Source organism: Gossypium arboreum, chromosome 6, assembly GCF_025698485.1.
Source record: "Gossypium arboreum isolate Shixiya-1 chromosome 6, ASM2569848v2, whole genome shotgun sequence".
Taxonomy (NCBI): domain Eukaryota; kingdom Viridiplantae; phylum Streptophyta; class Magnoliopsida; order Malvales; family Malvaceae; genus Gossypium; species Gossypium arboreum.
Genome location: NC_069075.1, coordinates 127004313 through 127027001, shown reverse-complemented (window position 1 = coordinate 127027001; position 22689 = coordinate 127004313). Strand labels below are relative to the sequence as shown.

General features: G+C 27.1%; 1 protein-coding gene across 1 annotated transcript; it reads left to right on the top strand.

Annotated features, from left to right (window-relative positions):
• The first annotated feature begins 14397 nt into the window (after positions 1 to 14397).
• Positions 14398 to 15941, top strand: LOC108485930 (protein SPEAR1-like). The gene is made up of 4 exons (XM_017789771.2): positions 14398 to 14919; positions 15029 to 15127; positions 15354 to 15485; positions 15583 to 15941. Exons 1-4 carry the CDS (start codon positions 14707 to 14709, stop codon positions 15694 to 15696), a joined length of 558 nt encoding a protein of 185 aa, XP_017645260.1. The 5' UTR covers positions 14398 to 14706; the 3' UTR covers positions 15697 to 15941.
• Positions 15942 to 22689: the final 6748 nt, after the last annotated feature.

The following is a 22689-nucleotide window of genomic DNA, read 5'->3' as shown; positions in this document are numbered from 1 at the left end:
ACTCATTTATACAATAAACTATAACGTGGTAAAGAGCTGCAAAAGTTGAAGTTAAACTTATAATATATATATATATATAATATATATATATATATATAAGTTTGTTAATTGCCACATGCATGCATGCAATCAAGGTGGGTAGGTAGGTAGCTAATATAGGCTTTTCTTTTGTACCTTGAAAAAGGTGTTAGGGTTAGGCAGGTGAAGCAGGAACCAAATTCCGCATTGTCATTCATTCAAGAATGAATAAACTAAGAAAGAATGCAAGCATGGGCAGCAGAGTTATGCATCAAACAACTCATATTCCCATCCGTAGGAGTCATGACCTCATACCTTTCGTAATACTGCAACTGCAACTGCATCATTTCATTTATTTTAAAATTTTCATAATTCAACAAGGAAAGTTCATATACAGGATTCATTTTTAGTTTATTATGTGTTGGGTTTCATTTCTTTTTTATGAGTTCTTAATGCCACAATGTTGTATGTGGTAATATGATAACAAAATATTATCCAAATGGATGTAGTGCTATTTTAATATTTAAAATTAATAATAAAATATATATATTTTATCAATTTAGAAGCTATTATTTAAATTAATTAACTAAGTGTATGTAATAAATGAGTGAAATATTAAAATTTTAAATATGAATATGATACATAGATTAAACGTATCAGATTAATAATATCTAAATATATCATGTTATGTTTATTAAATATTTAAAATATATATATATATATATATATATATATATATATATATATATATATATATAAGATCTAGTCGATACTCCTTCTATTCCCAACGCTATAAAGCAGAGTTTTATAAAATCCATCCCACGTGAAAAGGTGACAAATTAATTGGGGCTCATATTTTGTCAAAATTGCTACCATTTGATTATCTTGAGTTACGTTAAAGAGGTATTGAAAATAAAGTAGATTTAAAGGAAAATAATGCAAATATAAAAACTAATAACAGCCTGTTTTCTAAATTAAAAAGAATTACTAAATCTAATCTCAATTTTTTTTTTAAATATGGGATCTTTACATTGAGTTCCAGCTAAATCTAAAATCTAGCCCAATTGAATTCTTAAATAGAGGGCAAAGCTTTTCCAACTTTCTCCCTTCAGAATGTTTATATTCAAGTCTTTATTTAAGAAATATTAAACTTATTACTACTCGAACAAGAGTTGGTTATATAATCTTAACTAATTCCTTTCCCATACTATGTTTTGACTAATTGTATGTATTAATTAAAATATATTTTATTTTATTTTAATACTAAAAATTTTAAAAGATTTGATGTCAAATAGAAAAAAAATCTGAAAGTAAAAACATAGAATAAAATATATTGAAAATGAAGAAGTTAAAATACTATACTTTAAAATAATTTTATACATAGTTGTCGAGATTTAAACATATTTTTAAAAAATAAAAAATTTAAATATTTGGTTATCTTAAATTAAATTAAATTTAAATAAAAAATTTTATGATAATTTTAAAATTTAATGAAATGATTAAAAATAAATAAAAATTTAAATATATTAAAATAAATAGTATTTATCTTTATGAAAATTAAATAATATTTAAATTTAAAATAATTTTATATATTTCTATTTTCTTACATAATAAATTTACATAAAATTTCAAATTTTACATAAGATTTATCAAAATATTATGGTTCACCTTAGATGCCCTTTCTCAAAAATTTATTCAGTATGAGAAGTTGAAAATCTTATTAAAAGACCAATTACTTTAAAAAGAAATTGACGCTTTTTTGCCTGAGAAAATAATTAAACGTCTGGTATGAAAAAATAAAACAAGGCATAAAAGCTAGTTGGACTGACATCTACATTTAAAATTTTTGTATCCAAGCTATCAAATTATATATGGTTCTAACTCTTTCAATATAATAAATCTCCGAATAATATTGTGTGTATCAATCATTTCAAAAATCTTTCCTTTTCTTTTTAAAAATAAAAATAAAATTCTAATCTTTTTAAAAATAAAATAAAAATTCTAACTTTTGAATTCATTTTCTATATGATTATTCTAGCTTCTCTTACGAAATCTAATAATTTCAATGCCAACAAATGCAATATATATATAATGAATGAATGGTCTATCTTACAATCTAAAACCAAGAGATATAGATAATCATTCTGGATTTCTAAATCAAACAACATCAGAAAACCATATCCATGATAGATCATAAGAGCACTGGGTATGTTGGTTTTATGAATGGTATATTCAATGATGCAAGCAGACAGTGAAAGGACTATATTCATTGATATTGCCTCATTTCCAAGTCACCATTGGGGCCCTTACCCTATATCTCCATAACCCCTCAAAAAAGTCATTGTTAAAATTGGATGGATTGATTTTAGAAATCAAAATAATAATAATAAATCAATATTTCGAACAGTTATGGAATTTTTTTTTTACATTTTTTTGTTAATTTTTTATATTTAAACTGAAAATCGATAGTAGCGTTCATATAACAAGCATATCCAGAAAGAGCCAAGTGTTGAATTTCAGCAGCATCTTCCTCATGTGGGTAAGGATCTCTCCTTGCAGTTTCCAAGGGAACCTCCCAAGCAGTTTCTTAGTTGTATTCTCAAGAGACTTCTTGCATTTTTTTATTATTATTAAAAGTAATGCAAGAAAATCTTCCACCTAAGCTAAATATGGATTTAATGATTTTTTTTTTCCTCCTTGGCTCAGCTCTCTGCTAAACTGATTAAAGAGATCTAGGTATCTTCAAAGTTTATTAATATAAACTCAATCATTCAATTTATTTTTGAAATTAATTATGGGATCTTGGTCATTACCTAAAGCTTTTAGTATATATTTTTGTTAAAAGCACATGATCCACCAAACTATATGCTGTACAATTGGTTGAATATAATATAGCTTTCTACACATGCAAATATTTTGGATAATTTATAATTTATGCAGAATTCGGAGTTGTCGGATTATTTATATAAAGCTATAGGGAAGAAACAATGGGACCTTAACAAGGAGGAAATTCAATTTAGAGATATGTGTGTATATATACATTATGGTATGGTATTGGTGGGATATACCATAGACTTTTGTCAAACGTACATGGACAAAAAATTTTGTGGAGACTAAACATATTCTTATAATGAAATAATAAATATTACAACATGTATATGGCTCTCGAGAATTTCCATACATAGATAAAGACGAGAGATTAAAAATAAATGGTACTGAAAAATACATGATTTTAATCATATCTGTAAGTTTCAGCGTTGGATTATGGACGAATCATATCTTCTAAGTGATAATAAAATATTAATTAAAAGTGATTTAATATACGCTACAACAAAATTGCCATTTACTGACGGGTAAAATCTGTTGGTATAAACAACCTTTACTGACGGAATGTTTAAACTGTCAGTATAAGGGTGTTGATTTAGGTTATATGGAACTATTGTTATTTGGTTTTGATAAGAATGATGTACTTGTGTTAGTTAAATAAGTAATTTTTGCTTATTCCAATAGTTCTAGATGTTTTGCATATTTCAATTTTTGGATCATATAGCTCATAAAAGACTAAAACTTATGAGTGTTTTTATCATCTACGGTTAATGCTTATTTTATCATGAGTAATGCTTTGACATTTTATTGTGTTTGATGTAGGAAATGAATATTTTTTTTAGTTTGGTATACTTTCATGAAAAAGCTATTGGAAATGGAATATGTATAACATTCATTATGTTAGGAGCAAATGTACTAAGTTTAAAATATTTGTGACTTATGACTTAGTGTTTTTCTTGTCTTTTAAACTCTACTTGATACATCAATTAATTAATTATAAGAGAATTGTTCTCTCTAGAAATTATAATTATTTTTTAAGTTTGATACTTTTTAGTGAATTAAAATTATTATAAAAGTACTAATAAAATTAATTTAATAACAAAAATGCCTAAATGGTGATCAAACTTTTACTGACGGGTTATAACTTTATACTAACAACAAGTAAAGAAAAATGTTTAAGATAAGTTACTGACGACATCTATCAATAAATGGCCATCACTATAACATGTAGTAATATACTGACAACTATAAAATTGTTGATAAAAGTTTGGAGAAAAGGTGGAATTTCAACATGCTTTTATTGACGAACAGGTCATTGCTATAGAGAAGTGGGTATACAACAACAGATTCTGATTGTTGATAAAAGCTTATACTGACTACCCTTATACCAATGGCTTGAACTTCATCGAGGTATCTCATTTGACTGTCGATATTGGTTTTTGGGGTCTATACTAACAATTTTTGTGCTTTTAATGACGCTTTTTTGTCTATTAGTTTATGACTATTTTTTTGTGGTGATAGTTAAAGTTAATAGAGCTTTGATTATCAAATAAAATATAAATTAAATATGTATAGATATTCAATTAACTAATTTTTAATTTGTGACGGGCTAAATGAATTTTAAATGTATATGTGTAAAAGTTATATTTTAGGGTTACGGTGGTTAACTTTTCTAACATCCCATCTTTAAGGGGAAAAGAGACAGTTTCTCTAAAATTAATGTGTTAATTTAGAAAATCAAAACAAATGACTCAAAATATTTCAATATATCTATGGCTTTGAAGATGCTTCCACATCTAATTTATTTCCTTGATGATCTAACTTGATTGATTTTGGTAGATTCAATTTTAAATCAAATTTATTATAGTTTTAACAAGGTTGTTAAAATATGCTCAAAGACTAATCATCGATAATTGTAATAATACTTTTTACCTTATTTTATTAATAAATGTATTGTCATTATCATGTTTAACCTATATTATTGTGTATTAAATAAATTAAATAATAACTTCTCTAGTATAGTATGACTATTTTTGAATTGTCCCTAGTTTATTACTATTGTGGATTAGGGAAACAATAGTATGTTGAGGCTAGTATGCAATTGATTGATAAAATAATGTTTTCATTGGTATGACATGTTGACTCAAATGCATAAGTACATGTTAGAAATCAAATGTACTAGACCAACCTATCATGAGAATGCTTTTGGATTATTATGTGAAAGTTAAAACAATTCTTATAATGACAATGATGTATGTGATCTTTAAACTTGAGGTCACTATAGTTCTCTAAACCAAGAGTCATACATTTGATGTAGTCAAACATCTTTTGTAATTGGATGGATTATAAAGGTTTTTGTTGGATATTGACCGCCTCATGATGTACTAATATCTAGAGTGTGAATATTGCAATCAAATATAAGAGTTAGGTGGCTTCCACAAGTATACAGGTCAGGTTGTAATATAGTTATACAATGAGGTATGGAAGTACTCTAAGGATTGTACCCAAGGGAGACGAGAATAAACTAATCCTAATTTCTACGTTAATGGATCTAGTTAGTATTTTAATTAAATTATATTATGATGAATCCTAAGGTTGTGATAGAAGCTATTTTATTAAACTAATAAAAGTATATAAAAATAATCGGGGAAAAAATTATATATTTAATCGGATCCAAACGAAAGAAGACTAACTCGTTTCATTGTTCATGATTAACTCCTATTTCAAGTTCTATCCAATCAACTAGTCATTAACTTAGCAGGGCCTCTCGGCCTTCTACTAACCTAATGAGTCGGCAGGAACTACTTATCTCTCAACCTCACAGTCCAGGCCGAATTGGGGTAATATTTTCATAGATAGGCAATATCAATTTTGGGTTCATTCCCACCTATGGGACTTCCTAGGATCGTCAAGCCTAGGGTTTTAAGTTCTTCTTATCCCAGCCAACTAATTCGTTAAGAAACTCTACATAGAAGCTAATTAATCCCATATCCACTCTTTAATATCCTATTACCAGATTAGTTCCCCATGGATCTGACACACATCATGAACTTTATTAAAAAGATAAACATTAAAAGAAAATCAAGAAAAGAGATCAGAAGAATCCTGATATATTAATAGTGGCGCGAATGGTTATCCGTCGAATAGTTTGGTGGATCCACAATTTGAATTCCGCGAAGAACGAAATACAAACTAAATTATAAATACAAATGAAAAGAAACCTAAACTAAAAGTAAAAATAAAACTAAATAGGATACAGAAAATAAAACTAAGTAAAAACTGTCTATAAATTATGTAGAGCAGCCCTATTTATAGGCCTAGGGTTGGTCGTCGGTCTTTGACCTAATTCAACTAACTAATCTTCTTTAAAGTTTATTGTGTGGATGAAAACACCCTTAACTTATTAATTAGCCTCGTCACGTCGGTGTCATGACACCCTCTAGCTTGTGTTGCGACACGGTTGGCAGTCTACTGGGTGTGTTTTCAAGGTTTTGTGACAATAAATTTATAGTGTTTTATTCCAATAAAAACAAGAGTACATCAAAGTTGAAGAACATATAAATTAAATTATTGGCTGTTAAAGAAAGATTTTAGTGTTGTCAAGTGTCTATAAAGCATATTGGTATGCTCCATGCTTGCCTATCTATTTACTAAGGGACTACCATCCAAGGTCATTGATGAGCACACTACTCATATAAGTATCATGTCATTTGAAGATATTCAGTTTTAGTGAAAGTTTTTAATTTTAACTGTTTTTGTTATAAATACTTTTTAGTTATTTAAATTTATGGATATTTTAATAATATTTTATAGAATTAAAGTTTCTTAAGGGGGTTATTCACACTTTAACTTTTGTATGATCAAATTTCAATAAGGTTTAAGGAAAACAAATTAGAAATAAATATATTTAGATCACATTGCATGTGACTTACATGCTACAAATCCATGCTTGATTTGTATCATTCAATTTTGCTAATATGCATCAATAGGGATAGATTTAGTTACAACATATGTAGCAAAAGTTAGCCTTGTTCTATGTTCACATAATTGATGGACAAGATTGTTAAGAATACTTTTGGTTATCTTATAAGGTTATATTATTGCATGTAATCATAAGGTGATATGTATATGTAATCGAAATGGGAGATTGTTGGATTACGGATTTAATATATGTGTAATAAGTAATAATTGTATGTTATTTGTTATCTTAAAAGGCTAGTCCAAATTAAAAGTCATTCAATATTATTAAGGCTAGTTAGGCTTTAGTTAGCAAATGAAGTATGAGCTGAATATGTGTAGATACTCAAGTAATTGATTTTTAATTTATAATGATCTAGCTAAAGATTAAGGTAAATGCATAAAGTTATATGTGAAGGTTATAGTCTTCAAATTTCATGTAACACAACTTATCTGACATCTCATCTTAAGAAAATAGAGTCACATTTTTTAAAAGTTGCATGAAAATTTGAAACAGAAAAACCAAATGACTCAAACATTTCAACTTATCTATGGATTTAGGTATTACATCTACTTTATTTTCTTGATAATATGACGTAACGAGTCTTGGTAGATTTAGTTTTATACAAGATTTATTATGGTTTTAACACTCAACACCTTTATTTGATGCAATATTGTTGAATATCTAGAAGAAAACATTATTACATTAAACATATAAATGTTAAAAACATTCTTCTTAAGCCCACAAGCTAAAGCCCTCAACATATAATCAAAAATTGACTAAAGAGCAAGGCATTTGATTTGACAAGTAGTTATTAAAGACCAATTATGTTGCTAGAAAGAACTGAGTAACCGAATTTGAAGGACTAACAAATAGCCACCTGGCAGACCATGACACCAACACGATCAGTTGAGCAAGTAATAAGCATAAATTAGTATGGTTACTAACTTTGCGTTTCGCTTATTATTTGTTTGTGTCAAATTATAGAATAAAAATTTAAATATGATATTATGCTCTAAATTTCTATACACTCTGTATATTAAAATTTAGTCTCCTACTTTTATTTTCTGGAATTTAGTCCCTTAACTTTTTGAATTTAAAAATTTAGCTTTAGTTGTTACCAATGTTAAAATAATTCTATTAATGTCACTAGGGTGACATTTTAAAATTTAAAAAATTCACTTGGTAGTCACGTAAGGATAAAAGTAATGTTGAAATGATGATGTGGATTTTTCTTTAAAACACACGCTCGAACTCGTCATAATAAAATAGTTTTTTGAAATATTGTTCCTAATTAAGAAAAATTGGCATCAACATTTTGACTAAAATAGTTAACAATATTAACTATTTAGACCATCTAATGACATTATAAAAGTAGATGAATCGAATTATGTCAAAAATTAAAGTATATAGATTAAATTTCAAGTTTCAACATAGTATACACGCTAAAATTGAAGTTTAACCATTGTCTTTTTAAAAAGAAGCAAGACAAACTCATAAGAAATAGAAAGCCGCGTATTTGTCTCTAAAACCCTTATGACATTCAAATTATATATATAATCATGTAACAATTTAATTGAAAATTTAACGATATTAATTATTTGGACTAACTAATAATATTATAAATATACAAGAATCAAATTATGTTAAAATTAAAATATCAAGATTAAATTTTAAATTTAGGTATAATGGAGGGACCAAAATTGAAATTTAACCATTTCACATTTATTCAAAAAAAAAAGAGAGAATGTGGAACACCTGTCCATGTAGGAAGGCCTATAAGTCTAAGCCTCCTCCTCTCTCAAAATTTATGTATTATATTAAGCAAAAGGAAATATTTTATTTTAATGTATAGTACATATCTTTTTCTGAAATAATAGAGCATCCTTGATCTCACCTTTTCTTTTCCAAAGTTCATATTAGAAAATATTTATATGCACTTTTCTAAATCATGGCAATAGAAAATCCATTTGCAGTACAAAAAACCATAACAAGAAAGTGTAAATATAGTAATTAATATACTAATATTAAAGACCAATCATTTTCCAAGAATCTTAGGATATTATTTTTAGCTTAATTTATATATAAAAGCTATGATACCTTAGTCCCTATTGTCTCCCTCATCTCTTAACTGTAAATTCATTATATACATATACACTATATACAAAAGGAAGTGTTTTTCTCATCACACGTGTCAAATGGTCATTTTTCTTTTGCCATTATACAAATAATGGTAAAATTTCTATTTTGATCCTCTAATATGCTCACATTTAAGATTTAGTTATTTTATTTTCATTTGATATAGCTTAGTTCTCTAGATAGTTAACTCTCTTAACTATTTGATTAACTAATGACATTAATTTTTCCTTAAACATGACATGATCAGTTGGAATAAATATTAAGAACAAAAATTTTTCTCAATATGTTAGCCAAAATAATTAACTGTGTTAGCAATTTAAATTAATTAATGATATTATAAAAGTATATGAATCAAATTATGTTAAATAAAGATATAAATACTAAATCCTAAATTTGAATATAGTAGAGACTAAAACCACAATTTAACCTAACACAATCTTTTACCATTTAATTTTAATAAAATAATTGACGTTTCAAAAAAAATTAAATTAAATTAAATCAGTTCAAGTAATTATTTATTTGCTTGAAATATATTAATTTTAAGCTTCATCTATATATAAACTATATATATTGATTTGGTTTATGTACTTTTGAATATAGTTTATAGATATGGGCCTTCTTTAAATGATAGATGTGTATTCTAAGTTTTTTTAATTATAACATAGTGGTTAAATTTTTTTTATCCCTTTATTTTTTTTAAAAAAAATATGTATAATAATACTTAAATTTAGGTTTTGGTCCCTATACTATAGAGGTGTGCATGGGCTGGGCTACCCTGCCCGGCCTGAAGGCCTGCCCAAAAAATGGGAGGGTTCGGGTAAAAATATAGGCCCGACATATGGGTTTGGGCAAAAAAATAAGGCCCGTTTAGAAAATGGGTCGGGCTTGGGCAAAACTTTTTTGGACCAAGCCCGACCAGCCCGATTCAATTATATACTAAAAATATATATTTTTTATTTTTAATCATATTTATATTTTATTTTCAATTTTAATATAATCACTTTTTATTATATTTTTAATTTGTGTATTGTTTTAAGAATTGTTTTAGTATCATTTTTATTTGTTTCTTATTTTAATATTTGTTTTAAATGTATTTGATTTATTATATTTTAAAATTTTTTATTTAATAAAATAAGCTAAAAAAAAATAATATGGGCGGGCAGGCCGGGCTCGGCTTAACAATTTTATTTCGGGCAGGGCTTGGACAAATTTTTAGGCCCATATTTCGGGCAAGGCCGGGCCCGGGCCTAGAAAACGGGCCTAAAATTTTGTCTGGACCCGGCTCGAACCCAGCCCGGCCTGGCTCATGCACACCTCTACTATACTGCATTTATATTTGACATTAATCTCTATATCTTTTACATAATTTAATACCCAACTTTTACAATGTCATTAGTTAGTCTAAATACTTTATTCTAATTAAAATGTTGATGTGGATTTTAAGAATTGTTAACATTGTTGAAATTATTTGTTAAATTTAAGTCCATTACAATGTTAATTATTTTATCACATAACTACCAAGTCTGTTTTTCTTCAAAATCTCACAACAACTAATTTACCATAGGAATTTTAGTAGGTTAACAACTAGACTTGAATTTTAAATTCAAAAGTATAATGACTAAATTCTTGAAAATAAAAATATAAATACAAAATTTCAAATATATGAAAAGTATAGAAACTTAGAACATGTTATAACCTTTAAATTTTTACCTTATAATTTAGTCCAAAAAGTTAACCCAATGTGAAGCATGGGTGAAATGATACTAAATAAAAATCAAGTCTAAGTTCTAAAAACATGATAAAAGTTGACTTACATATTTATTTGTTCAATATTTTTATAAAATAGTATTTGATGTACCATTAGTGCTTGAATTTTATGGATCATCATTGAATATTAACACAACTTCTCATTATTAGATAAAATAAAAATTAGTAAATGACTTAATTATGATATATTTATTTAAACATAATAAATTATTAGTTATAATTATTATAAGTTTAGAGTTTGTATCAAACTTTTCTTTTTGAAAATGTTTATATCAAGATTCGAGTTTAAAGTTTAGGGTTTGAATCATGGAAGAATTTAAGGGTATGTAGGGACTTAGTTTTCCAAAAAAAAAAAAAAAAATAACCTTTTAGTCCCTCATAAATAATAAATTTATAAATTAATATATGATAAATTTACAATTTAGCCTTTGAATCATTTTAGTCCTTTCAAAATAATGAAATTATAAACTAATAAATTATAAGATTATATTTTGACATCTCAAAAATGTATAATTCAATTTCGACTTGTCCTAAAAACAAATTCCTAGATTTGCTCTAGGTTTGAATTTAAGATTTGAAATTTATATTGAGTTTGAATTTAGGGTTTATGTTTAAATAAAATTTGGGTTACAATACAAATCGCCACTATACTTCACTTTATTTGATATTTGTCATTGTCCGTATGAATTAGAGATAAATTTATCATTATATTTAGCTTTGTTTTGAATTTTGTTGCTTTATTTTTATTTAATTGAATTTTATCACTAAAGTTAAAATTTTAATTGAATTTTACTATTTAATTTTAATTTAAAACAATTTGAAGATAAATTTTAATGAAATTACATTTACATTTAAATTTAATGTTTAACACTAATATGTTAATTAATATAATAATAAAATTAAATAAAAATAGTTATTTATAAAAATAAACTTATTAATGTTTCTTTTATGCAATATGCAATTTTTATTTTTATTTTTCAATATTTATTTCATTAAATAAAGATTATAATTTAATTTATTAATTTTAATATTTATAAGTTAATTTATTATTAACTACCAAAATAAAATATTTGAAAGAATTTTTGTGATTTAACTAAAAATCAAATATAGTCGGAATATTTAATAAAATTTAAAGTCAAATAATAAAATTAAATTACATAAGAGTTGAATGATAAATTTACTCAGATTTTTAAAATATAACGACAATATAATAAATATCAATATTCACCTGATAAATTAATATTTTAACCATAAAATTTTTAATATTTATTTATAAGTGTATCATAATAATTTATTTCACTCGCGATGAAGTGTCACATAAAAATACATTATATTTTACTAAGTGGTTGGTAAATGGATTGATAGAGATTTTAGAAAGAAGAAATAATAGGAAAAAAGTAAAAATGTAAAAAGCATGGAAGAAATTGCAGGGATAGGGTTGGGGGCTGCTTCGTACAGCTTATTAATAAAGAAAAAGAGATGATAGACACAGCGATTTCCTAGGGATTATATTTGGTATGCAAATCGTGTGAAGTAATTGCAACCTGTAAGGCTTGGCATGTGCCTACAAAATCTATTGTAGATATCATATTCTCTACACCTCTCTCCACTACACTTTGTCCTCTATTTAAAAAAAAAAAATTATTGTTCCAACTGCATTCCTCAACTTACATAATCCTCTTTTTATTTGTTACAATTTCTGATTTTATTAGCTATATATTCTTTTGGCATTAATTACCAAGTTAAATCTTAAGCCAATCTAATATTTAATTTACTTTATTCTAATTCATGATTGGTGTTGGGGAGAATATTCATGACTCAGCATCGAGTGACTACACGTGGCGAAATCTAGTGAATCCATGGCCAGTGAGAAGTCACATTTTATTTTCTTTTTCCATGGAATTAAATATTGCCCAAAACATGACCTCCCCAAATCATTTTAGCCATACTGTTTAATTGGATTCTGCACATCTCTATTTCACTTTTACTTAACCTTTTAATTTAATTAATGTTGAAAAAAATCAATATTTATCTAAGAATGTGTTTAGTTTAATAATTTCATTATTATTTCACCAACTATGTACATAATAATTTCTTTATATCTAATCATTCTATGAATACATCTTTGCTTATATTTTAAAAGGGACGTTATGACATCTTCATCATAAAGCTTCCTATGATGAATCTTATTAATTTAAAAAGAAATTCAATTTTGTATATCTTCGAAAATCTAGAAATCAATAGATTCATTTCCCCATACTTAATTACATTTAGAGAGAATATTCAATTTTAAGTTATGCAACATTTTATGTTTAAAAATTCTTAAAATAAACCCTATATATGTCTAAGTATTTTAATTTAATAATTTCATTCCAAAGTGGAAAAAGAATTTATCATTTTATAATTAAATCAAAATTTGCATTCTAGAAAAAAATGCACAACTGTCGAATTATAAAGCGATACGTGGCTAACAAATGAAGCCAAAAAGTCACCAAAGTTGTGACGAATTTAAACTGTAGGTATTATTATATATACCTTTTTCATCATGATGATGCTTAACTAAGGTTATTGAAAAAATAAAAACCTTTTTTGCTTGCATTTATTCATCATGATTGTCAAATTTAGACTATGAAAATCGTTTTAATTGATGAATATAATTAAATTAGTTTTTTTAATTTTTACAGCAAAAATTTTGGATTTTTCATTTGTTATTATGTATTTTTAGAATTTTTTAATTATTATTAATTTAATTATAGATTTCAATTCAAAATCCAACACAAATCTGAATTACATTTGCCTTGAGAATGCCATAGTTTGGGAGAAATATGATTTGTTTTTTGGGTAAATACAAAGTTCACATGCCTTTATGAGAAAAATTGAAACATACAACTCATAATATCTGACCCACAAATCATGCGTTAAACAGTTTAATTAGATTTGTTCCCCTCAATTTTACATTTAACTTCATTCATTTTCCCTCTATATCTCTTTCCAGAAATACGGTTCTAATTTACTATGAAGCCTTATTATTATTATTATAGTCATTTAAAACAAATATTAACTTTTTATTATTATTATCTGTTTTTGGGTGATTTAATAAAAAATATAAATTTAAAGACTAAAAAAAAAAAAATTAAATGGAAAACTAAATAATTTTTCTATAACAAAAAAAGTGATTAGGATATATCCTTACTGCTTACTCAGTTATAATCTCAAGAATATCTTATCTTTAATTTCTCCTTCAACAATAGAATCCCTGTTAAGCTGCAAACATGATTTTTAGAATCTATAAATTCTTTCTCTAAACTATACTTATTTCCTTTGCTTTATAGTAGATTTCTTCCCATAAATTTCATATATATATATATATATATATATATATATATATGAGATAACCTTTTAAAGCTTAATTTTGATTGATTGCTTTCTTTAAAAAAAGGTTTTGAAGTTCCCAAAGGAAGATAAGATAGAAATAAAAATTATAATTATTGAATGAATAATAAACAAGTAAATATTCAAGATTTGTAACTTAGACATGAAATTTGTAACAAGGTTTCAGAGTGTTTAAAGCTACTAATGTATTAAATAAAATAATGAATACTTGGGGTGTGTTTCTAATATATATATATATATTATATATATATTTGTAGTAATATAAAAGATGGAGAAAGTACTTGCAAAATAAGGGTAGTGGAAATAAAAAGGGCATAAAATCTGTGTAAATACAGATATATATATCTGTGATAAATCTGTACAAAATCTGATCCAGCGATGCAATAATTTGCTTGGGTTGCAAACACCTTAAAAAGGGGGCAGCACTCCACATCTTTTTGATTCCTCAGCAACTCATTTTTTTTTTCTCTGTAAAACACAAATTAAGGCTTGGGGATTTGCGATAGCTACCTATACTTGAATTCAATCTCTTTGTCTGTCTGTCTCTTTCATTTGACATATAATACACAATCATCATCATCATCATCATCAGTAGTTAAGAAAGGATGGGTAGCAGTTATTTTGGAGAACCAAACATGGGGAGTGAAAGGGGAGGTTCATCGTCTTCAAGAAAAGGCAAGAAGGGTAATTCAGACAAGCCTAAGCAACCCCAGAGAGGGCTTGGTGTTGCTCAATTGGAGAAGATCAGATTACATGGTCAAATGGCTTCTACCTATCTTCCTCTTCATCATGGAACTTACCCTGCTAATTTCAACCAGGTATTTTCCCTTTTTCTTGTTTTTGCCTGCAGGTTTCAGTGATTGAATGAATTGAAGTTTTATCATATTTGAGTTTGTGGGTGGAATTTGATTATGGCTGTACATGCAGGAAGATAACATGAGAGCTTATTCATCTATGGCCTCATCATCTTTTTCTTATTCATCAACTTCCTCGCCTTCTTATGGTTTCCAGTACCCCAACATGATGGTAAGTGAACCACCTTACCCTCTTTCTTCTCTCTATACAGTATACCATCAAATTCCATATTTTTTTTAATTTTCATTCAAAAATAAAAAATTGAAGTTTCTGATAATTTTCAGTTAACCCTAGATATATTGAGTCTTTGCTACTTCCCATTGTGACCTCCTCCAGTTCTTTATGCATCAATAATTATATTAATGAAATCAACTACTACAACTATATATTATTACAGATGGGGGTTGGAGAATACGATCAAAGGGCAAACATCAGACATGGTGATTCCCAACCAAGCAGTGGCTTCTTAGACACCCAACATTTTGCACAACCAAACATGACCAGACAACTTCTAAACCTAAATGTTGAGGTTGCTACACACATTTCCCTTCCTTTTTTTAGTTTATCTGCCGTGTGATTATTGTGTTTTAAAATTTAACTTGTTTTAGTTCCTTACATTCTTACAGGATTCACATTCAAGGAGTAAGAAACATCGCAGTAATTCATTGGGATCGAGCAGTCAGAATTCAGAATCAAGCGACACACAAGAGCTAGATTTGGAGCTCAGACTGTCACTGTAGTCAGTAAATCTTTTCTGCCACTTTAAATGCATGCTCATGGAATTGCATTTTATGCTTTCCTAGAATTGTAAGTTCAAATAAGGTGTTGATCTTGCAATTCATACATACAACTTAAGCAAGTTGATATGAACTAGTTTGAATTTTTTTTAAAAAATTTCAGAGGAATCTTATGTAATTAAAGGTAATTTGACTTGCTGCATGAGATATAGTGAAAAACATTGATCTTCTTGTTCATGAATTTCTATTTTAATACGTATTCAAATTAAATTATACATTTCTCAATAATTGGATTCAACATATTCGTCATAAAAATTTTAAAACTAAATTTATCTAATTTTACATATTATAAAATTATATATAATTAATGCATCAAATTGAACCCTAACACTACAAATGTATTCACTTTCCCAAGGGAGTTGAATGAACCAATTCATCCTATGATTGGTTACTTTATTAAAGATAAATGAAAACTAAAAATATGCCAAGGAAACAACATTGAACGTACTAAGTGAGGAGGATTAAAGGTTCTCAATTAAGATATAAAAAGTGATATAGTTAGGTTTTTTCCCCATAGCTAATAAAATTTAAATTAATATCAAACCATTAAAATGGGTTAATATAAAAGTGTAGAATTTTGTATATCGGTAATGAATTAAATGATTATACATCATTCAAAATAATGTTTAAGTGATTTTTTTTATAATGTGTTTTTATCTAATTTATTGATAATGTATAGAGTTATACATCATTAATACATTAAATATAAATATATCATATGTTTATAACAAAGAATTTGTGAGGAAGTATCAATTTGCCCTCGGCAAACAAAAGGAAATTATAGTTTTTTAAATAAATAAATAAATAAAATAGAGAGAGAAACATGGTTGAGTTGAATCTCAGTGTCATGATTATGGTCCTTTATATACTTTGGTTTTATTCTTCAAACTAATGGTACTATATGTATATTATATATAGTACCGGTAAATAGAGAAAGTAAAAGGTGAACTAGTTTACCCTAAGGAATCAAGATTGTGAATGTTTTGCAACTTGCTTTGCTAGTGGCTCCCAGCTGCATTAAAAGTCTTAATTTGGTTTCCATCTGGTTTTGGAATCAATACTTGTATACTATTTTTGGAACCTCAATTTCAATATTTAGGCTTATATTTTCATTTGCTATATAAATTCTGTGAAATATACATATATCATGTACAATTTATTGGTATATTTGAGAGATAAAACATGAATTTCCAAGTTTCAAATATTTATATGTAAGAATTTCAAATTCCCAATTAAATAAATATCTAATAAATTAATAAGTTTGAGAAATAATTATATGTAAACATTACATCATTATTATTTTCTTTTCAATTATCATACAAAATACACAGATAGTATGAGAAGATGCAATCAACATAATCTTTTCCTTTTTGAGACAAGCAATTGGAGGAAGAAATTATAAACAAAGAAATAGAACCCTAAATTAAGTCTAATGCCAATTAAACTACAGCCAACACAAATTTTACTACTAGACTAGTGGCAGAATCGACAAGTATCTTGTTAGATTTCCTATTATTCTTAATTTTGGCAGTCTATCTAACCATTAACCATAGAGCTACAAAGTCCTAACCCACGTTTTTATGTGCCAATAAATCATGTATTCTCTCTTTGTTGGACGATTCATTAATTGGGAGAAAAATATGTAAAAAAAATTAATGTTTCTGTTAAATTCTTTCAATCAACTGTTAAGAAAGAGAAACATACTTAACTTGAAACTTAGTGAATCATGACATATATATATTTGGTTTTTATTTTCAAATTAATGGTGTATATAGTAATAGTACATAGAGAAAGTAAGAGGTGAACTAGTTTACGCTAGGAAATCAATACTTTTAATGTTTTGCAACTTGCTTTCCCACTGGCTCCCAGCTGCATTAAAACTTTTAGTTTAGTTTTGATCTTTCTTTGGAATCAATGTTATGTTTGGGAATCTCAACTTGAATATCTAAATATATATTTTTTTTTGCTGTTCAAAAGAAATATACATAAATTAGGTGTAATCACTACAACAAAACAGGTTTTTAGCGGCCTTTTTTTGGGCCTATAGCTGTTAAAGATAACGCCGCTAATATTTTTGTGGCGTTTATGTAAAAAAAGGCCGCTATAGAACATGACCTTTAGTGACGCTTTTTTTACAAACGCTACTATAAAACATGACCTTTAGTGGCACTTTTCCCACAAATGCCACTATAGAATAGACCTTTAGCGATGCTTTTCTCACAAAGCTGCTAAAGAACATGACCTTTAAAAAAATATTTTAATTAAATAATATTTATTTCTATGATAAATATTATATTATGTTTTATTTTTGAAATTTGAACTTTAAACTATATACTTTTAAGGATAAATAAAAATATTAATTAAATTAAATTTTCTATTAAAATTTTAACTTTAAAATTAAATCTAAAAATTAATGAATTTAAATTTAGAATTTAAAATAATAAATTAATAACACAATTAAAATCCAAAAGTTAGAATTCAAGTTATCTTAAATATTAAAATAAAAATAAAAATAAAAATTTAGAATCAAAACTAAAATAAATAATAAAAATTAGATTAAATATAAAGATATCAATAAAATAAGATATTATAATGAAGTTACTTAAATGAAATAAGGACTTAAATCATAACCATGTAAAATATAAGATTTGAATATCCATTCTCATGTGAAATATCAATATTGATTATTTAAATTGATTAAGTTGCTAATGAATATTCTCTTTTCTAAGTCAAAATTGCAATTCGTGTTTTTCTTCTTCAACTCAAATAAAAATACAATGTTGAAAACAAAACAATTAAATAAAAAAATAGAATAATTAGTTGACATGAGATTATTGTTAAGTATATGCAAATATGAAAGTAGACGATTACAAAACTGGGTGTAGTTTTTGATCAACTAATTAGTTGATCCTACTACAGGTTCTATCTATAATCTGCTTAACTAACATACAAACATAAGGCACTCTAATACTTTTTTGCACATAAAATATCTGAAACTCACGCCTGAATTCGATTCAGAGCACATACGGTGTCAACTGCATGTTGATCAATACCATTCTTATTCGTTGTTGCAATGCCTCCCACAAGCATTCGTAGAGGTAGGAGCCAGTCATTATGTGCCTTCTGCAAATTGTTCTTAGACTGCAATCTAGTGTATTTGGTTTTTCCTGTTCCATTTGCCACCAGTCAAAACATAAAAGAGCTATTGCCACACAAAAAGTAATCATCAAAATGATATCCAAATGAAAATGAAACAAAAAATGGATATAAAGGGAGAAAGAAAGAGGCAAATAGACATTCTATATAAGACAAATCTTTGCTTGTCTCGACATCCCATTTTCTGACAGAGTGATCCCATGATACCGAATAAATTGTATCATGTTGAGGCCAAACCACAGAGGAGCACTGTGTACGGCCCACAAGTGTAGAGGCAGCCTCTCCCTGCACAAAACATGAAGGATGCAAAAGAAAAGCCAATGCTTATAAATAAATTCCCAAGATTCTTTAGAATAAAATTGTTATGTCATAAATGCTTAATATCGATGATTAAAATGTTATAGATGACCACTAAACCTTCTGAGTTGATGATACGAACAGATGAAATTACACCACTGTGTCCTTCTAGCATATGCGTACACCATCTAGCTTGTTTCCATATCCTTAAGGAAATTATATAGAAAAGAAAACAAAAACATGATTTCTGTCAAATTAAATTCCTCCGAATAAAATGTCCATAAAAAAAAAACATGAAATTTAATCTATTTACCTTCCCAAACTATCATAGCAACTAGTCAAAATGAACCTGCAAAACAATGTGTGCTAAGTAGTGTTATGGAAGTGTAATGCCAAAGAAATCAAAGTCATTTAATCTTCCTTTATAAATAAGACTAATACCCAGAATAACAGTAATGCTATATTCCAGCAAATTAAATTACACTTGCAAACAATGAACAACCATGAAACTAAAAAATAATCTAAGGATAAACAAGAATTAAATAAGTTAAAAACATTATCCATTGATGTATTTTCCAAACCAAGAAGCTATAAATTATTTAATTTAAGGATAAAACCAAGAAGCTATAAAACATGATTCATTAATGTATTTTCCAAACATCTATTTAAATACTTCCATCCAAAATGCATTTGAAGATAAAAAAATTGGCTTAACAAAATAATAATTCAAAAATTAATCTAAAGATGAGCAACCATGAAATTATATATATTGTATTTATATCACAACAAAGTAGCCATGAAAACTTATATAATAAGGCTTAATTTATATATATATATATATATATATATTGAATATAACCTCTAAATATCCTCCAAATATAATAAAACTTAGAAAAACCAAACCCATATCAATCAGACAAACATTGGTCCAACTAACAGTACGTCCCAGTAATCTATATAATAAGCCTTAATTTTTATATCAATTTTTATATAATAATCCCATATCAAGCAGGGAAGGATGTGAGAGTAGAAGAAGAAAGGCAGATAATACTCGATGTCATATCACAAGAGATGACTAACCTTCTCCAAATATTTGGTCCGGAACCTTATTACCTTCTAGTTCTTTCAATCTCTAGAACAGCTTATTGTTATTTGTTATATACTACCATGGAGCTCAGAATGCAGGCAAAGTTACAGTTTCTATGCCATGGAATATGGATGTATCTTATCAAAGGAGTCTGGAATATGCACCAAAATCTCATTAAAACATAGCATGAAGTTTTAGCAAAGATAATCAAATGAGAACAAGCTAACTATAACTAATGGAAAGAGTTCAGATATATCAAACAATAATAATAAAAACATAGCAATCATTCAAGGATCGATCATATATAGGAATAGATGAACAACCTTGTTTCTATTGTCAGGAACAACAACATATAAAGCATTGTTATGAGTTCAAAAGACCCAAGAACAAACCTTCAAAATAGATTTCAAGGTTGCCGATTTGGGGAAAAATAGTTGGGCTGTTGATTTCAGGTGGAACTTAGGGATTTCGGGGGGGGGGGGGAAAGAGTAAAGAGAAAAGGTTGGGGAAAAAAAGCAGAGGAAAAAAGGTTGGGCTACAAATTTTGGGAGAAATTTAGGGATTTCAGACTCGGGAAAAAGGGGGAAATGAAATTCAAAAAAAGGGGGAAAAGAATAAGGTTCATTGGGTTTATTGGTTGGGTAAAAAAGGAGGAGAGCAAAACGATGACGTTTTGCCTAAAAGAAATCAACCTTTGCGACGTTTATCCATTAGCGCCGCTAAATCCCTACATATTGCGGCATTTAACCAAAAAAGCCACTAAAAAACCTACAAAACGACACTGTTTTGATTAAAACAAAATAACATTTTGTATCATTTTCACTTAGCGCTGCTAAAGCCAGACCTATTGCGGCGTTTTAACAAAAACGCCACCAAAAAATCAAATAAAACAGTGTCATTTTGATTAAAACATAATAACTTTTTGCGACATTTTTTCACTAGTGCCGCTAAGCCCCGGCATATTATGGCAATTCACCAAAAACGCCACTAAGAAATCCAATAGAATGACGCCGTTTTTATTAAAACAAAATGATAAAAACGCCGCTATTGCTTACCTTTTGCAGCGTTTATGATTAAAACGCCGCTAATGCCTTTGGTACTACTAAATATTTAAAGAATATTTTTATAAAAAAATTTATTTTGTCTGCTAAAAATTATTAGTTAAGTGATTTTATAAAATATTTATTATTACTATTTTTTATAAATTGGATTTTTATAAAAAAACCAAGTCTTGTCAAAATAAATATCATATATTTTAATAAGAAAACAAATTATTAAATAACTATAATTAATTATTAAGTTAGAATTATCCCATGTAAGCAACCAATCTCTCACATATAAAATTTCTATTAAAGATTAATACGTTAATCACGATTTTATATTATTCTTTTCGATCTAATTTCCATTTTATTAGAGATATTTTTCTTAACTAAAATACTACTATTTTGCTAGATGTTCAATGTGGAATATTTTAGTTTTTGTATTTCATTTTATTTGTTATAATTTGGTCCTATCCAAAATAGATAGTTACCTATCCATATCAATCACATTACTTTTTTTATTTATTTATCAATTTTTTAAATCTAATATTTAAATATATCAAATGGTTTACATTAAATATTTTTAAATATAAAAGCATTAATTGATTGTATAAAATTTCATCATTTAACAAATCTCAAGTAAACCTGTTTTGCTGTAGTGAATTAATTGATATATTAAATGGTTAAATATAAAATTGGTATGTTTACTTCTCCTAGATTGGTACATATAGTTTTTTATTTTGTCTTAGATTAGTACTCGAACTTTTTCTCCATCAACTAGTTTGGTACTTTTTTTTAACGCCATTAAGTCAGGGACAGGTGACAGAATAGAGTTTTGACATGTGATATTGTAACGTCATGATGATGTCATAATATACAAACTATATTAAAAATCAATAAAAAATATTTTTTAAAATTATTTCCATTTTCTTTCCATTTTTTCTTATTTCCTTCTTTTTCCTAGTATTCATTTCTTCTTCCTTCTTCCTCTCATCACTTTCCCTTTTTCTTTTTTGGGTTCTTTCGAAAAGTAATTTAATGTTTGATGTTTAATGTTTTTGGCATTGCCCTTTGAAGTTTGAAAGGAACTAGATGGTCTACTGTCATTGATCCATTTCCCGTCTAATTTTGATTTGGTTTTTGTTCCATGTTTTCATGGATTTGAATACAAATTGAAATTAAATCCCAGCTTGGTGGTCGTTGTACAAATATCGAGTTGACTGGAAATTGAAGAATAGTGGCGAAAAACCAAACCGATCTGTTCGATGCTTATTTTAGGAAAGCAAATTTGGACAGCAATGACCAGATCAGTGTAACTGAGGTTGTTGCCTTTTCTCATGGCTCCAATTTGCCTAA